Source organism: Sphaeramia orbicularis, chromosome 18 (genome assembly GCF_902148855.1).
Source record: "Sphaeramia orbicularis chromosome 18, fSphaOr1.1, whole genome shotgun sequence".
In the NCBI taxonomy this organism is placed as follows: domain Eukaryota; kingdom Metazoa; phylum Chordata; class Actinopteri; order Kurtiformes; family Apogonidae; genus Sphaeramia; species Sphaeramia orbicularis.
In genome coordinates, this window is record NC_043974.1 from 14601262 (window position 1) to 14620069 (window position 18808).

The following is an 18808-nucleotide window of genomic DNA, read 5'->3' on the forward strand; positions in this document are numbered from 1 at the left end:
TATATCTCTTTCTTACAGCTGTAGATATGATGTGTCCCAATATTTTTGTCCATATAGTTTATAAACATGAATATTTCCTTAAAGTTTAATGGGAGATTTTTCTTCCTGAGATGTGAAGAAAGTAGATGGTTAGTTAAGAAAAATATTTTTGAAATTTAGAGGTAGAATATTTAAAATCATAGTCATGGGGAAAAAAACCCCTAAAAAATCAGTATTGAGAGATACTAAGTATAGTGAAAACCTATTACTCCCCCATTATTTTTCTATTACATATGTCAGTGACATTTAATCTAATTGATTTATTATGTAAAGTAGAGCTCAGTGATAGTAAATTAACCCATAAAAACCCAAACACCCACCACCGACCAAAACCATCTACTGATCTAAACTGTTTAATATCTGTTGATCCACTAATCCTATCAATACCTGTCAATAATTGGTGTAAAATACAGTTTGTCATCCTTTCATGGTCATCAGATATGACCCATTTGGACATTCAGAGGTTGTGTAGTTACCATGGAAACACCATCATCTTCTATAACACTGATTCATCAGTAAAACCCATGGAGTTGGATCAATGACAGTGGATGGACACACTGGGTTTATGTTCAGTTAATGATAGATTTTACTGTAAAAGTTACTTTTTCTGCAGTTTTCTCTGTTTCTGGTATAATAACCATCAACTTTAATCTGAGCTTTTATAAACATCTACATGATCAGTGAATGAAATATAGGAAAATACATGATTCTCACTTTTATGGATCTTTATGGGTTAAGATCTACTGAGCCATAGATAGATAGACAGATAGAACTATAAAAAAACGACACTCAAGTGTAAATAGATTTATGACCAGAGACACCCCCCCCCATCACCACCAAAATTTAATAATTTGTTCCTTGTGCCAGTATCAACCTTTCCTGAAACTTTCATCCTAATCTGTCCATAACTTTTTGAGTTATCTTGCGCATGGACAGACAGACAGACAAACGCCGGCAAAAACATAACCTCCTTGGCGGAGGTAATGAAGAATCCAAAACTATTATAACCTTGCTGCGTTGTCACATGTGGCAGTGAATCAAAAACACACACGCCACAGACAAAGCCTGTGGTTAAACTGTTTATACTGTGCCTTGTGTTGATCAGATAATCAGCCTTAAACAAAATCCATGGATGACATACTCAGAGCCATGAGGTGAAAAGATGGATGTCATTATTTCCACCATATGTGTGAGCTCAGGCTTCAAAGTTTTAGCCTAGATTTGAGAACTATGTGAATCAAAACATAAAAAAGTCACTTCAGTGCAGATCAGACAAACCCACCTGATGGCACAAACTTGGCAGCCTGGATGGAAAATCAACTTTCACTGGCAGGATCGTATTTATACAGCCTGTAGTGTTCACCCAGTAATAATGCCCTTGGTGTAATCTCTACAGCTGCAGTGTACGCCGCTGCGCCGAGCAAGCCTTTGAGGAAGATGTGGTTTGTTATTTTAAACTGGAGAGAGTTCCTCAAATGACAAATGAGAAAGTGTATAAGGATCAGCATAAACCAGTGGATGTTACTATTACAGTGAAACACACTTGAAAAAGGCACTATTAATATTCCATTGACCAAAAATAATTCGTATTGCATTAGAATTGTATTAAATTGGTATTTATTTCAGATATTTTTTGTCCTTCTTTGTTATAAGTGTTACACGTGAATCTACAGTCATGTAAGTTTAACCCATAAAGACCCAGCGCCATTTTTTGTAGCAGTTCCTAAATGAATTTTTCCTCTATTTTTAACCTTTCCTAAGTGATTTATAACCATTTATTCTAATAATATGCTCTGTATTTGGCATTTTTACGTCAAAATCATGTATTATCAGTTCATACTGAAAACTGATAGAAGTGGCATTTAACGTGTTGCATGAACGAGCACACAAAAATATCGTATTTCGCCAAAAAATACGAATTGTGCATTAAGACCTGCTGTCTGAACATAGTGTAGGTGTCTCTATGTATTGACTACACAAAAGCCACATCAAACATCTACACACTAGTCCAAAAAAAGCAGGATCTGCACTTATTAACTCCGCCAAGGAGGTTATGTTTACATCGGGGTTGGCTGTTTGTTTGTCTTAGCAAGATGAGTCAAAAAGTTATGGAAGGATTTTGATGAAATTTTCAGGAAATGTTACTGGCACAAGGAACACATTATTACATTTTGGTGGTGATGGGGGGGGGGGGGCGACGACGACACACTGATCTGCCTTGGAGGAGGTCTGTGCTCTCTGAGTGCTTTTCTGAAAATCATAGTGTAACATGTATGTATGTAATTTAATCAAATATGTTTAAAATTAACAATAAAAGATCTACTAAAATAAAACTGAACGGCAGGTAAAATCTGTTTTGTATTCCCTCAAATTAATGACTCATGGTGTAAAAGAGTAAAATAGATTTGCATCATGTTGGATCTTTTATAAATCGTGTTGTGTAGTTCATATTTGTTCTCATGGATAATTCCATCCTACATTTTCATTTCCATTAAAATTAGGCTTTGCTCATAATGCAGGGGTGTCACACTCATTTTAGTTCCGGTGCCACATCTAGCACAATTTGATCTGAAGTGGACCAGACCAGTAAAATAACATAACAAGTGGTGCCAGGCACAACAAACCCTGCCCCTCGCACATATTTCGCCCATTCTGGGTCACTGGCAATCTATAAAGTCAATTTGGCATGAATTCAACTAATAGTTTTGCTGCTACAGATATGGGAAATTTCACCCATTATAAGTAAATGGACAAAAAAAAGATTTTAAAAATTCATAAAAAATTGAAACTTGGACCTACTTTTCCCAAAATATAGTAAGATCTATTCTGGGTCACTGGCAATCTATAAACCAAATCTGGTATGAATTCAACCAATAGTGTTGCTGCTGGAGTGTTAACAAACAAACAAACAAACAAACTGAACCAAAACCAATACTCCTTGCCTTCCTGTCAGGGGGGAGGGTAATAATATATAAAAACTATCAACTCCATCAACGTTTCACTATGTTTTAGGGTGAAAAAAGTAAAATTACACCAAGAAAATGTTTACATCTCCAAACTATCCTTTAAAAAATGTGAATAACATGAACAACCATCAACAAACTAGAATTTATTAAGAAAAGTAGGTGGAATTTTAACAATATTATGCCACAGTTACACACACATATTTCTCATTTACACATGTGCATTCCAACTTACAGATCACAGTGGATCTACGAATACACAAAACATTTAGTAATAGGCAGGATATTATAAAAATTGCTCTTTATATTGCTCATTATAATTGTCTGCATGGTTGTTGCTGTTTGTATTGTTGATACTTTCTTGTGAGGGTCTTCGCCACCTTCTTCTCTCTTGTTCTCTCCCCTTCTTCTAATCCTAACCATCTCAGGTCCGGCATCGAAATGTGGTTCCACAAAACTCATAACAAACACAGTAGAATATCAAAGGGTGCTTCAAATACTTTATGAAGTTACCCTTGGCAAAGCAAATTTGTTCAGCACCGGGAGGAACCAGACTACCATTCTGCTGTTAGGACGCTGGAAAAGACAAGTAGGGAAAAAAAAAAAAAAAAGGTAGTGTGAGATACTCCCTGGTAAAATGTCCAAATAAAAGAGGATACACAAGCAAACGTGTTAGAAAAATGGGCGATGATGACTGGGAGTACAGTTGGTGTCGGCTGCTGCCTTATCGGTACAGACAGCTGCCTGTCAGCCAGCTGAGCCCATAAAAAAAATAAAAATAAATTTTAAAATTGCTTTTACTTCTCTTAGGATATTTCAGGTTGTTCATATTTATTCAGGTTATTCACGTATTTTGTAAAAGGATAGTTTGTAAATGTAAACATTTTCATGTAATTTTATGTTTTTCTTTACACTAAAACAAAGAGAAAATTTGGAATATATTTGTCATTATTTATAGGTTACTATGATAGTATTTTACTAATCTGATCCATTCGAGACTGAAATGGGCTGAAATTTTCACACTTCACAAATTCATCCCATGGGCTGGATTAGACCCTTTGGTGGCCGCTTTTGGCCCGCGGGCCGTATGTTTGACACCTGTGTCATAATGCTTTGAAAACTTAATTGAAACTCCTCAAAATAACTAAAAAAACTAAAAGATTAAATAAAAATCAAGTAGAATAAGTTTAAATGAATATTAACTTGCCTATCTCATATCTTTTCACATATTTGAAGTATTGGGTGTAAAAGTCTTCGTGTTAGAGTCATTCCAGAGTTAATGGATGAAACAGACGGCTGCTACAATCATCACGAATCCCCACACAATCATCTGAACGCACACACAAACACCACTGACAGATATCTGGAAACAGGAAGTCCCATCGGCCCCGAGTTGTGGCAGACTATTTAAATAGTCTTTGATCACAAACCCTTTATTTTGTGTGGGTTAAAAGGGTATGAGGCCGACGAACACACACACACACACACACACACATATACACACTGCGTCAGTGGAGCGTTACATCCTTAAAGGGCGTGGTAAACTAAAAATATATGGCTGACTGACCTGCAAGGCCCAACTCCCTAATCTGCTGTAGCAAATCATCCATCATGCCCATTTAGATTACAGTCAATTTGAAGAAAAACTGCCCCTTTTTTACCACCAGAAAGAGAGGAGTCGTTTTGGAGCTCAGTTCTGCACGTGCAAAAGAAGACTGGAAATTATCAGCATCAGAAGAAAAAATTGTGGCTGTTTTTTAACCCATAAAGACCCAGTGCTGCTTTTGTGGCAGTTCCAAAACATGTTTCTTGAATTTTAACCTTTCTTAAGTAATTTATCACCATTTAGTCTAATATTATCCTCCGTATTTACATTTTTAGGTGAAAATCAGGTATTTTCCTTTATTTAATCTACTGATCATATAGATATTCATAACAGCTCAGAGTAAATTCATAGGTTATTATATCAGAAACAGAGAAAACTGTGACTTTTCAGTAAAATATAACATTATAACCAGTGTGTCCATCCACTGTCATTGATCAAACTCCATGGGTTTTACAGGTGAATCAATGTTGTACAACAGTGGTTCTCAACCAGGGGGGTGCGGGCACTCTCCCAGGGGGGCGCGAGTACATGGGGGGGGGGGCAATGACGTGTGTGGGTGCGTTAGCAACTACTGTTGTACATAACAACATTATAAATCATTCAGCTCACGGATTGAGTTCCATGAGCGGGGGTGGGGGTTGCATATTGTCCAGCACATCCCCCCCCCCCCCCCCACCCACACCCCCTTATTGCAAATTTGTTTCAGGCAGCAGGTAGTCAATGATAAGGTGAGTGGTGCTCACTTTCACTTTCTCACAACTTTATCTACAGACCTATATAACCCACCAATTAATTATATTGTACACAGAGAAATGTTTGTCAGAAGTCTTGACCTTATATGTGCAAATGTTGTGACTCAACTACTTATAGACGTAACAAATTAAGCAGGAATTAAAACAGGTTGTAGGAATCCACTTGATTTTTGCCTAAATGAATATAAAGATAGCTTTGCAGCACCTGGAGGGTTCAAATTCAGACTTTTTTAACTATTAAGGTCCAAATATACAAATAAATGAACCAAAGACAAATAAAAGTAGGTTTAGCAAAATATGACCCCTTTAAGGGTTTTTCCAGAACGACTAACCCAATTCTTTTAGATGAAGATCAGTGGACAGGATGTAGGCAATCAAAACAGCTGTTAGCTTGTTAACACTCCCACCACAAAACAAACTCCCAAACCAAAACACCCAAACCTTAAATGATCTTTCTTGTTCTCTCACCGAGTACGTTTCGCAAAAGAATTCTGCACTCCAAGTATTGTCACACACTTAAGGCTTGAAGCACAAATATTATTCCAAATGAAAGCAATTCAAGCTGAAATACATTATATATTTACACGTTTAATCTCAACTTTCAAGTGATCCGAACTCTCTCACATGTTTTAAACAGTTGGCGTCTGGTTGGTGTCTCTCTCTGAGGAAAAACCCTCACACACAGGAAGTCATTTGTTTTAAGTTTCTTGGAGCAGCGAGGGTATTTTCTGCTTTTTTTTCTTATAGAAGCGTACTGTTACATTGTCGGTGGAAAAACCTCTCCATGTGTCATATTCAAAGACACGACCTGCATGATATAAAAGTCAGAACTTCTAATAGGTTGGAAGGTCAACATAATTCTGCTTTTACTTCGGGTGCAACGGCCAGAGCTAGGAAAATAAAATGCAACTTATGATGAATCACTGTTTCCTCTGAGCTGCAAGTTTATGTTTTACCGTCTTCTAAAGTAAACCGAACATGTAGCTTTAAGATTCCTCTGAAATCCAGCAGTCAAGGTTCAATTAAGAAATAGGTTACACGCATTTTTCCCAGTGCACTGAAATTAACTGAACTCAGCAAACACTTAAACACTGTCATCTACCTTTCTTTGGAACAATGTGGTCATGCATTGGCTGTGTTCTGTATAAACCCCCTTCCCACGAGCATCCATCCTGTCCCACTTAGACCAGGAAAGTTCAGGCAGCGATGAATAGAGACTGGGACAGACGACTAGAGGAAAACAGCGGTAGTGAAGGAAGAATCAGTGTTTTATGGACCAGTAACTCGTCTTCTCTAATCACTTAGAAGCCGTAGTCTCGTAAACTGATGTAGCCTCCAGACATGCTCTGTATATTATTGTAACAGAGGAAATGAAGAACATGCAGAAAAGCGTAAAAGCTGTAAAAAAAAAAACAAAAAAAACAACCCAAAACAAAAAAACAGATGCTGCCCTTCATCCTAGAGCAGGGGTGTCAGACTCATTTTCTTTCAGGGGCCACATTCAGCCCAATTTGATCTCCAGTGGGCCGGACCAGTAAAATAATAATATAACATATAAATAATGACAACTCCAAATTTTTCACATGCAAAAAATGACATTAAATTTTGAAAACATTTCCATTTTACAAACTATCCAAATAACCTGAAAAAATAGAAATTTCTGAAGCAAAATAATAAGAAATAATAATAAGAAAAATTTGATCAATATTATGCCTCAACTTATGATTTCTACATGTGCATACAGATCAGATCTACAAAGACACAAAACAGGCAGAATATTGTTAAAATTGCACTTATTTTTCTTTGGACATTTCAGGTTGGTCATATTTGTTCAGGTTATTGACGTTTTATTATTAAAGGATATCAGGGTTTAATATTCTTTGCAGTAAATCAAAGAGAAAAAAACTGGTGTTACCATTATTTATAGCCCTGATGTCATATTATTTTTTTCATATTAAACCAAGAAGAAAATTTGGAGTCATTATTTCCAGGTTATTATGCTATTATTTTTGAGTTCGACGCCCTTGACTATTCATATCTTCTTCACTTTGCAAACTCATTCCATGGGCCAGATTAGAACCTTTGGCGGACTGATTTTGGTCCCTGGGCCACATGTTTGACACCTGTGTCCTAGAGGATACTAACTGTGTGGATTTTTTAACTTGCTGTCTTTCCCAGTGTTGTATAAAGTACTGGAAAGTCCCAATTGAGTAGAAGTACAGGTGCCCTACCAAAAAATGACTTGAAATGAACTGAAATGCAACTCAAGTTAAAGTCTTTAAAGGAGCTGTATGTAAGAATATGTTCCAAGTAGAGCATTAACAGAAAAGTAAGTATAGCATCTGAGGAACACAAACTAATGTGCTCTATCTTTGACTTTTCCAGGGGCTGGTTGTAGGAAATGTAGTGACGTAAAAGTGAAAGTAAACAGAACAATACAAAAAACATACTTGAGTACAGTAGTGAAGTATTAGTACTTAGTTACTATAGAACACTAGTCTTTCCCAGACGTGCTGTTTTAGGTCATGATACCTTTGCAATAGTTAAGTTGTACAGATTCAAGGAAAGCAAGACTCAAAAAGCAGCCAACATAATGGCCAAGTACTCCAAGTATATATGCGGTCACATGTTTTCATGTCTTGTCGGATCAAGTAAAAACAGATTTAGGTTGAAGTATGTTGTGGTCATAGTTAAGGTCAGGTTAAGTCTTAAAAAATGAATGTACGTCAATGTAATGTCCCGCAAATGAGCAGAATCCTAACCTTCGAGTGTGAATACTCAAAGTATGTTATGACAGGGATATTTTCATATTCATTAAATGTAAAGTATGCTGAAAACATCTGATATTGATTTAGGTGGGTCACATGACCTGACGAAGCAGGAAGGAAACCATAGCCTATGAAAATATTTTTAGAGCTTCAAACACACACACTTTTCCTGAAATAAGAACAATATGTGAATAAAATGTATGAAAATAATGCTGCAATTTTGAATAGGTTTATTAAACCAGGACTGAAATTCCAGTCACGCCAGAAAAAAAACCAAAAACAGAAGTTCATCTGCATTTCTTCTGTGAAATTAGCTACTTAGTTTTCTTAGTTTTTGGTCATGATTCGGTCATATCTGTCAACCATGAGTTAAAACTTCAGCGCATACATGTATAGCTTCTTCAGAAAGTTCATCTACCGTAATTTCTGGTCTATAAGCCACTACTTTTTTCCACACTGTGAACTAGCAGCTCTAAAATGATGCGGCTAATTTATGTTTTCTGGGCTAACGATCGATCCGGCTGACGAAGAAGGAAATAGAGCTGCTGCATGTAAGTTTAGCATTGATGAAGCGATGTTGAGATGTTGGAGACGGGGTGAGTGCGGCTTATAGTCAGGTGCGGCTTATAGTCCAGAAAGTATGGTAATTTGATGCCGAAAACGAATCCACAATGTTCTTCGGTGTGAACATTTGAGGTTCCAGTGAATTGGCTTAATTAACACGGTTTTGCTGCTTTTCCTACAGGTATTCTAAAAACACATAACACTACAAATACACAAAGACTGAGGGATAATGGTCAGTGTATATTTTGGTGATTGGATTTTCCTTTCAGAAACAAAAGAAAAACTAGTAGTTAATTGATTTTTGTTTTAAAATAGAAGAAATTGAAATTGAATTTCAAGGCGTTTTTCTTTTTCAGTGTCAAAACAGTTTAACTAAATTTAAAAAACAGCTTTTTCTTTCTCTGTCAAATGACAAAGAAAAGTTACTACCTGAAAGAAAAACTGACAAAAAATGCCTGTTTTTTTTTTCTTTTTTTTGTTTAATTTTCTGAGACCTGAGACGGATGTTGTCATTTTCAAGGAAAGAGAGCTAATGCCAAGGTCGCAAAGATTCTTACGAACGATGAATTCGTATGGATCTTCCACTTCATACAAAATCTGGAGTTTGTAGACATTCGTAGAGGGAGCAGTAGTTTCTTAAGGCCATCCTTCAAAGATAGCTCAAATCGCAAGAGTGACTTGAGGCTTCCGTGAGAAAATGGCGTCATTTTGTGTCGTACGAAGACTGTACAGTTGTCATGTGCTTCGTAATAGTGCCTTGGGACCTTCCTACATCATACCTATGGCCATTTCATGAACTGAACGGTAGCCGTACCAACATCAAATTCAACACAGTGTTTTTATTTATAGCTGTATATAAGACCATTGTGAGCCATGTTTTCCGATCAAATGCACTGACACCTAGGTAGCTTTTCCCGTCCCAATTTTGGTCCTAATTTTGGCCCCAATATTTTATCAAAAATTCATTAAAGGTAGGGTAGGAGAGCCAGGAAAAACGGTTTGAGCAAGCTACATTTTGAAAATACACAATTCCAAAATCCAAACCCCTTTCTTCAAGCTTCCCCACGAGGCCACGCCTCCAGAGTACCAGATTGTACTCGCAGAGGGGGGAGGGACAAATGGCAGTTGAGTTTGATAGACATATCACCGTTCAATCATTTCGATGGGCCGGTTAAAATGATTGGATGGTGTTTTTTCAGTCCTGTCTGTTCCACAAGTGACTAAAATTTTTTTATTTTTGTGTTAGAGCATTTAATTAATTGGTTGTAATCAGGGTGTGAAGGGGATTTTAAGCAATATAGTAAAAATGCTCCAGGATAACATCTACCCTACCTTTAATTTTGGGATGGCTCAGAGCAAGAGCATATATTTTTTGTATTTATCTGAGGTCATCATTAGGTACATCCTGGGGGGAAATATGTCTACATTTCTCTTTTATTATTGGCTCTAAAAAGCTGGAAAAGAGCCAGATGCCAAAATAAACCCAGTTTCATAGAAGCATCCATTTTTTAAATACCTGTCATAACTCAGTGTGGGTTAGCATGACACTGTTTGGCTAGCTTCACTCGGTCGCTCTTATCTAACTAAATATGGTGTCTTAAATATCAAAAACAGACAAAGTGCTAAACTCAAAGCTTCAAAACAACCCGCCACAAACCAAATGATGACGTCGCCCACTATTTACAATCCGACTACGGTGTTGTCACATTTTACTGCATGCAGTTATTCATACAACTACGAGAGGGTGCACACATAAACACTGGTGGTTTTCTCTTAAAACTGAGTGTAATGGGTGGTTGTGAACCCCTGCTTTTAACCCGCTTTGTCTGCTGATGTATTGCCTGCTTCCTGTTACAGACTCCCGCCCGCCTTTTGACGACATCTGCTTTGCCTGTTTTCAATAAACCACAAAGCTGTTTTAGTGTCTTCGGAGTTGTACTTTTGAGTCCTCGTCACAAAACCTGACAGGAGTCCTGTAAACTGCAGCAGGTGTGTATTCAGCGCAAATAAAGCAGTTTAGCGGGCTGATGTGATGAGGTGTTATCTCTGGTTAAGAAAAATGAAGGTGAATGAACAGTGTGTGGACGCATTGAGGAGTCAGAACCACTTTGGGACAATAAACTACAAGTATGAACGTCATTGTAGAGCAGTGTTTTTCAACCTTGGGGTCGGAACCCCACGTGGGGTCGCCTGGAATTCAAATGGGGTCGCCTGAAATTTCTAGTAATTGATAAAAATAATAAAAACTTACTAATAAAAAATATATGGTGAGTTGAGAGAGACAATCCCAATCCATAAAAGACATGACAAACTGTGAAGCTGAAACTGAAGCACTGTGGTACTGTTTATCTGTCAAATGTTCATTGTGGTCGGTTTCAGATGCTGCAGCTCTTTCATAATTCATAATTTGAGTTATTGTTTGTCTAAATGTCATCTAAAATTAATGTTTATTTGCAACATAGTATAGCAAACTATACTCAACAAAAATATAAACGCACCACTTTTGTTTTTGCTCCCATTTGTCATGAGCTGAACTCAAAGATCTAAAACTTTTTCTGTGTACACACAAGGTTTATTTCTCTCAAATATTGTTCACAAATCTGTCTAAATTTGTGTTAGTGAACACTTCTTCTTTGCTGAGATAATCCATCCACCTCACAGGTGTGGCATATCAAGATGCTGATTAGACAGCATGATTTTTGCACAGGTGTGCCTTAGGCTGGCCACAATAAAAGGCCACTCCAAAATGTGCAGTTTTATCACACAGCACAATACCACAGATGTCACAAGTTTTGAGGGAATATGCAATTGGCATGCTGACTTCAGGAATCTCCACCAGAGCTTTTGCCTGTGAATTGAATGTTCATTTCTCTACCATAAGCCATCTCCAAAGCTGTTTCAGGGAATTCATGAAGAAGACTGTGCGAGGAAAATGGTGGTCACACCAAATACTGACTGGTTTTCTGACCCCCCTGGACCACCCAATACAGTAAAAGTGCACATTTTAGAGTGGCCTTTTATTGTGGCCAGCCTAAGTCACACCTGTGCAATAATCCTGCTGTCTAATCAGCATCTTGATATGCCACACCTGTGAGGTGGATGGATTATCTCAGCAAAGGACAAAGGAGAAGTGCTCACTAACACAGATTTAGACAAATTTATGAACAACATTTGAGAGAAATAGGCCTTTTGTGTACATAGAATACGTTTTAGATCTTTGAGTTCAGCTCATGACAAATGGGAGCAAAAACAAAAGTGGTGCGTTTATATTTTTGTTGAGTGTATTACATGATCAAAACTAACTTAATTTTAGCAACAAAAAAAAAAAGTCTTAGTTTTGAATGTCTAGGGTCACCAGAAATTTGTGAAGTTAAAATGGGGTCATGGGCTAAAAAAGGTTGGAAACCACTGATATAAAGGTTTGAAAATATACTTTGATTTAGTCCTTTTTTCAGAACACTTAGAACTTTTGATATCTAGCAGTCAATTACAATTTACTACACGTTTTAATACTGTAATAGGGTCAAAACATGATTCCAAATCTCTCTGATGGGTCATTTTAGAGACAATTTGAGAGATTAGTGTTTCTAAATGACCCACATTTTTACTTTTAAATTCATTCTTGCTTTAGTTGGACCATAAGGGATTATCCAAAACAAGGAGCTACTTTATACTGAACTAAATATTGTTAAAATGGGGTCATGGGCTAAAAAAGGTTGGGAACCACTGCTGTAGAGGCTTTGTCTATCAAATATGACTGGAATAGATATGTATATTATTGGTAATCAATGCCATCTCTTATACAGTTTAACCCATAAAGACCCAAACATCCACCACTGGCCAAAACCATCTACTGATATAAACTGTTTAATACCTGTTGATCCACTAATCCTATCAATACACTGGGATGCCGATAGGGGGGGTAAACATGACAAATTCATGGGCCCAGCATTTGTGGGGGACCCATATAGCAGTTGAGGGGGCTCAGTGGATGCAGGTTAGCAGTTGTGAAAATTTCATGTAAGATCCAGTGTATAAGAGAGACATAGAAATCGGGAATCGGACGTTGAAAGTATGTTAAGTTTCAGTTTCATTTCACACCCCTGTAATGCCGTGTTTCCACTACGTGGTTCCAGCTCGACTTGACTCAACTCTGCCCTATTGCGTTTCCATTACGAAAAAGGACCTGGAATCTGGTACCCGGTACTAGTTTTTTGGTATCGCCTCCGAGGTTCCAAGACTGGGGACCAGATACTAAAACGTGACGTGTAAACACTGCAAAACACTGATTGGACAGAGAGTTGTCTGTGTGACCCGCCATTTTACAAAAAACAGATGTGGAAGTTGACAGTAAATATAGCGGTAGGTTAATCCACATGATGACACCATGGTCAGTCGAGGAGATTCAGTCTTTGGTGGGCGACGTAAAAATTCAGCATGAGCTTGACGAGACAACACACAACGAGCGAGTTTATCAGCAACTCTCTGAGCAGACGACACAGAAGTAATGCACCGCATCGCTATGACGACCAGGTACTGTAAAGTCAGTAGTATCCTGTAATGGAAACGGTCTCCAGGAATCGTACCTGGTATCCGAGTCGAGTCGAGCCAAGTCAAGCCGGTTCCATGTAGTGGAAACATGGCATAAGTGACTGTATGTGTGGACCACAGCCCCACCTATGTACATGCGCCTGCCCCCCCACTCTGACAGATCAAAAAGATACCAAATTTTATGAAGGGTCCACATTCTTAACGTTTACCTTTTGTGGGCCCCACAATTGGTAGCAGCACCCCTGTCAATACTTGCAAATAATTGGTGTAAAACACAGTTTCCCATCTTTTTATGTTCATCAGATATGACCCATTTGGATGTTCAGAGGCTCTGTAGTTACCATGGAAACACCGTCATCTTCTACAACATTGATTCACCAGTAAAACCCATGGAGTTGGATCAATTACAGTGGATGGACACACTGGGTTTAAGTTCAGTTAATGACAGATTTTACTGAAAAAGTCACCTTTTCTTCAGTTTTCTGTGTTTTTGATATAATAACCCTCAACTTCAATCTGAGCTTTTATGGACATGTACATGATCAGTAAATTAAATATAAGAAAACTAGTTGACCGGTGGGGATCCACAGGTTCTAGATGTGATAGTTTTTATGCTGTTGTGTATTAGTACATGCTGTACCGCATTTGTCCAGCAGTCACCGCCAAAGTGTTCTGGTCATAGCAACGTAATTGCAAGATTGTTGTATTCCAAAATTACGAATATCTCCCATATTATTGGTCCTATCAACTTGCCGTTTTTGCTAGTCTGTTTCTTGACCAAAAATACATAACTATGTCAAACTGCAGCTGTCAGCTCTTTCTAGATTTTGTGTGAATCCCCAGATACACACACATACACATACTTATATAGGCCATTTGGCTTTTATGATATAGATACACAATTGTCACTGAAAAAAATGTGAAATACAGAGGATAATATTGGAATAAATGATGATAAATCACTTAAAAATGGTTAAATTTAAAGAAAAATTCACTTCCACAAAAGTCACACTGCGTCTATGGGTTACAGTAACACATATGGTAAAGAATTACCGTAAATAGAAGCATGTGTGCATTTACAGCACAGGTGTCAAACATGCGGCCCACAGACAACAATCAGCCCACCAAAGGGTCCAATCCGACTCATGGGACAAATTTGAGAGATGAATAAGGGTGTCAAAATCATTTTGGTTCTGGTTCCACATACAGACCAATTTGATCTGAAGGTTTTCAGATCAATAAAATACTATCATAATAACCTATGAATAATGACAACTCCAAAAAGTTATCTTTGTTTTAGTGTAAAACAGTGAAATTACATGAATGTTTCCATTTAAAAACTATCCTTCCACAAAAAATGTGAATATCCTGAACAAATATGAACAACTTCAAATGTCTTATGAAACATACATATAATTTTACTAATATTCTACCAGTTACTTGTAGATCCACTGTGATCTGTATGTTATAATGTGCATGTAAACGGAGGAATAATAAAGTAAAATAATTATTTTTCTTTAGACATTTCAGGTTCATGTTTTTCATATTTCTTAAAGCAGATTGTAGATGTAAAAATGTTTATGTTTTTTTTTTTTAGCTTTTAATTTAATTTTGGAACCTTCTTCACCCTAAAACATAGAGAAATGTTTGGAGTTGACATTATTTATAGGTTATTATGTTATTATCGTACTGGTCTGGTCCACTTCAGATCATATTGGGCTGAATGTGGATTATTTTGCACCCAGCGTCACATACTTGATCTCATTTTGGTTAAAGGAATCTAAAGCAGCCTGCAGAAAGAGCACAACCCTCTGTGTCTGTCTGTCTGTTCTGTTGTAAATAACCAGCTCAGGTCCATTTAACAGGCTGTTAAAACTGCACCTGCCTTTTAACCAGTATTTGTACCGGTATACTGGTTTTGACTGGTTTGAAGCTTTACTCATTAAACAGTGAGGGAGACCCACAGGACAGGGTTAGCAAATGAGTCCAAATGATACTAGGAAAAATACATTCCTGCTGTGATTTATGCACAGATAGTGTTTTTGTAGTGTCATATTAATGATTAAAAGGTATAAGGTAAATGTAGTGCTATTTTAATGGAAGCTTAATCAACCTATTGGATGACCTGCAGTGGATAAACCAAGTAACAGGAGATGGATGGTGATCACTTAAAGCTGCAATTCTTCATAGTTTTTATTACCCCACCCCCAAAAAGGAGGCAAGGGCTATTGATTTTGGTTCAGTTTGTTTCTTTACACTCTAGCAGCAAAACTATTGGTTGAATTCATACCAAATTTGGCTTATAGATTACCAATGACCCAAAATAGATGTCATTACATTTTGGGAAAAGTAGGTCAAAGTTTCAATTTCTTATGAATTTTTTTTATCTCTTTTTTTTCCCCATTTACTTACATTGGGTGAAATTTCAAATGTCTGAAGCAGCAAAACTATTGGTTGAATTCATACCAAATTGGGTTTATAGCTTGCCAGTGACCCAGAATAGATGTTATTACATTTTGGGAAAAGTAGGTCAAAGTTTCAATTTTTTATGAATTTCTTATATCTTATTTATTTCCATTTACTTATAATGGGCAAACATTCACATGACTGTAGCAGCAAAACTATTGGTTGAATTCATACAAAATTGGGTTTATAGATTGCCAATGATGCAGGATAGATGTCATTACATTTTGGGTAAAGTAGGTCAAAGTTTCCATTTTTTATAAATTTTTAAATTTTATTTATGTATTTATTTTTTTTTCCATTTACTTATAATGGACGAAATTTCAAATATCTGTATCAGTAAAACCATTTGTTGAATTCACACCAAATTTGGTTCACAGACTGCCAGTAAGCCAGAATAGATGCCATTACATTTTGGGAAAAGTAGGTCAAAGTTTAAATTTTTATGAATTTCTTACATCTTTTTTCCCCCATTTACTTATAATGAGCAAACTTTCACACATCTATAAAAGCAAAACCATTTGTTGAATTCACACCAAATTGGGTTTATAAATTGCCAGTGACCCAGAATTGATGGCATAACATTTTGGGGAAAGTAGGTCAAAGTTTCAATTTTTTATGATTTTTTTTTTTTTTTTCTCCATTTACTTATAATGGGCAAACTTTCACATGTCTGTAGCAGCAAAACTATTGATTGAATTCATTCCAAATTTGGTTTATAGATTGCCAATGATGTAGAATAGATATCATCACATTTTGGGGAAAGTAGGTCAAAGTTTAAATTTTTTATGATTTTTTTTTTTTTTTTCTCCATTTACTTATAATGGGCAAACTTTCACATGTCTGTAGCAGCAAAACTATTGATTGAATTCATTCCAAATTTGGTTTATAGATTGCCAATGATGTAGAATAGATATCATCACATTTTGGGGAAAATAGGTCAAAGTTTAAATTTTTTTTACAAATTTTTAAAAATCTTTTTTTCCTCCATTTACTTAAATTAGGTGAAATTTCAAATGTCTGAAGCAGCAAAACTATTGGTTGAATTCATACCAAATTGGGCTTATAGATTGCCAGTGACCCAGAACAGATGTCATTACATTTTGGGAAAAGTAGGTCAAAGTTTAAATTTTATATGAATTAAAAAAAATAATAATAAATTTTTTTCCCCATTTACTTATAATGGGCGAAATTTCAAATGTCTGTAGCAGCAAAAACATGGGTTGAATTCATACCAAATTTGGTTTATAGATTGCCAGTGACCCAGAATAGACGTCATTACATTTTGGGAAAAGTAAGTCAAAGTTTTAATTTTTTATGAATTTTTTGAATCTTTTTTCTTTTCCATTTACTTATAATGAGCAAACTTTGACATGTCTGTGACCGCAAAACTACTGGTTGAATTTATACCAAATTGACTTTATAGATTACCAGTGATGCAGAATAGATGTCATTACATTTTGGGAAAAGTAGGTCACAGTTTTAATTTTTTATGAATTTTTAAAATCTTTTTTTCTTTTCCATTTACTTATAATGAGCAAACTTTGACATGTCTGTGACCGCAAAACTATTGGTTGTATTCATACCAAATTGACTTTATAGATTGCCAGTGATGCAGAATAGATCCCATTGGGAACAGTAAATCAAAGTTTACATTTTTTTATGAATTTGTAAAATCTTCCCATTTACTTATAATGAGTGAAATATATGTAAGGGGCGGGGCTTGTTGTATCCGGCACCACTTATTTATAGGTTATTATGTCATTATTTTACTATTTGAGCTCAAATTGGGCTAAATGTGACACCCCAGGTCTAAAAGCCTCACCAGTTGCATTGCTCGTACCTGTGCTGGTCTCACACGGTCCCTTCTGGACTTGGGTGACCCCGGTCAGCCCCTGCTGCAGAGCCTTCCTGCTGGTGGCCTTCAGCTGGCACACGTTGCCGTAGGTCTTTCCGTCGCTGCCGCACACTTCGTGGCTGAACCTGCACTGACAGAAGCCCTTGGACAGCCTCTTCCCCGCCGGGTGCTTACACTCCAGTCCGTCCCCGCAGGGCAGGTCGTCTTTGCGTCCGCACGGCTCCCCTTCCCCCTGTGCGCACACCAGGCAGCAGTTACACCGGTCCGGGACGTATCCGCTGGGGCAGCTGGGGCTCGGACAGGTACTCACATCGCACCGTGTTGGACACTTGGCTTTGGGATCTGCGTTAACGCACTCCTTGAGGTAAAACAACACGGTGGTGAACAGTAGGATCTGCATTTTAATGGATCAGACGCACGGATTTGAATGCAACAAATATGGAGCGACTTTTACGCACGCATATTCCCGGTGTTCTACTTAAAATATCCAAGTCTCCAAACCATGCAGACTATAAACTAACTCACTAGAATTGCAAAATAAAGTAAAATAAAGCTGTCCTGGGTGTCCGACGTGCGCTCGTGGAGTGACGCTGTGTGGCACACGCGCGTAATTGTGCGTCCAGGAGCCGGTGTTCAGCTGTAAACAGTCTATCCAGTGCAGTCAGAGTGGATGTGGTGACCTCCAGCTTCTCTCCACACACTCTGAGGACACTTCCACTCAGATGTAGCAGCAGTAAAGCCGGACCCAGAGAAGGAGGAGGTGTTGTAGAGCAGCTGATCTTCTGGAGGAGTGGCCGAGGAGATTTTGGCAACAGGAGTATGAGCTCAGAATATGAGGTCCCATGTAAACAATGGAGGATACTCACACACACCGGCACAAAACCTGCTTCAGAGACAATAGTCTGACCCCAATTTATGCAAAGGATCTAATTCAGCACGCTTCAGTTTGGAGTTTATATTGTGTGGACTGTTGTGCTTGTTTTAATCTGAATGTTGTATTAATCCTAGAGGAAAATATTTAAAAGTATTTTGTGTGTTTTATGTTTTAATGTTTATGCATCTGATGTGGTCATCATTAGATCTGTCCAATTCAGACAGTTAGATTAGATTAGGTGAGATTAGATTATATTGGATTAGATTACATTAGATTAGGTTAGATTATATTATATTAGATTGGATTATATTAGATTAGGTTATATTAGATTGGATTAGATTAGATTAGACTACAGGGTGGGGAAGCAAAA

At 37.3% G+C, this 18808-nt stretch overlaps 1 protein-coding gene across 1 annotated transcript in view; it reads right to left on the reverse strand.

The window, feature by feature from the left end:
- htra3b (HtrA serine peptidase 3b) overlaps nucleotides 1–18310 on the reverse strand; it is a 46928-nt gene extending 28618 nt beyond the window's left edge. The window contains exon 1 of the mRNA XM_030161653.1: nucleotides 17550–18310. Within this exon, the coding sequence (XP_030017513.1) occupies nucleotides 17550–17964 (415 nt within the window). The 5' untranslated portion in view covers nucleotides 17965–18310. The remainder of the gene's footprint in view (nucleotides 1–17549) is intronic.
- Between the last annotated feature and the right edge of the window lie 498 nt (nucleotides 18311–18808).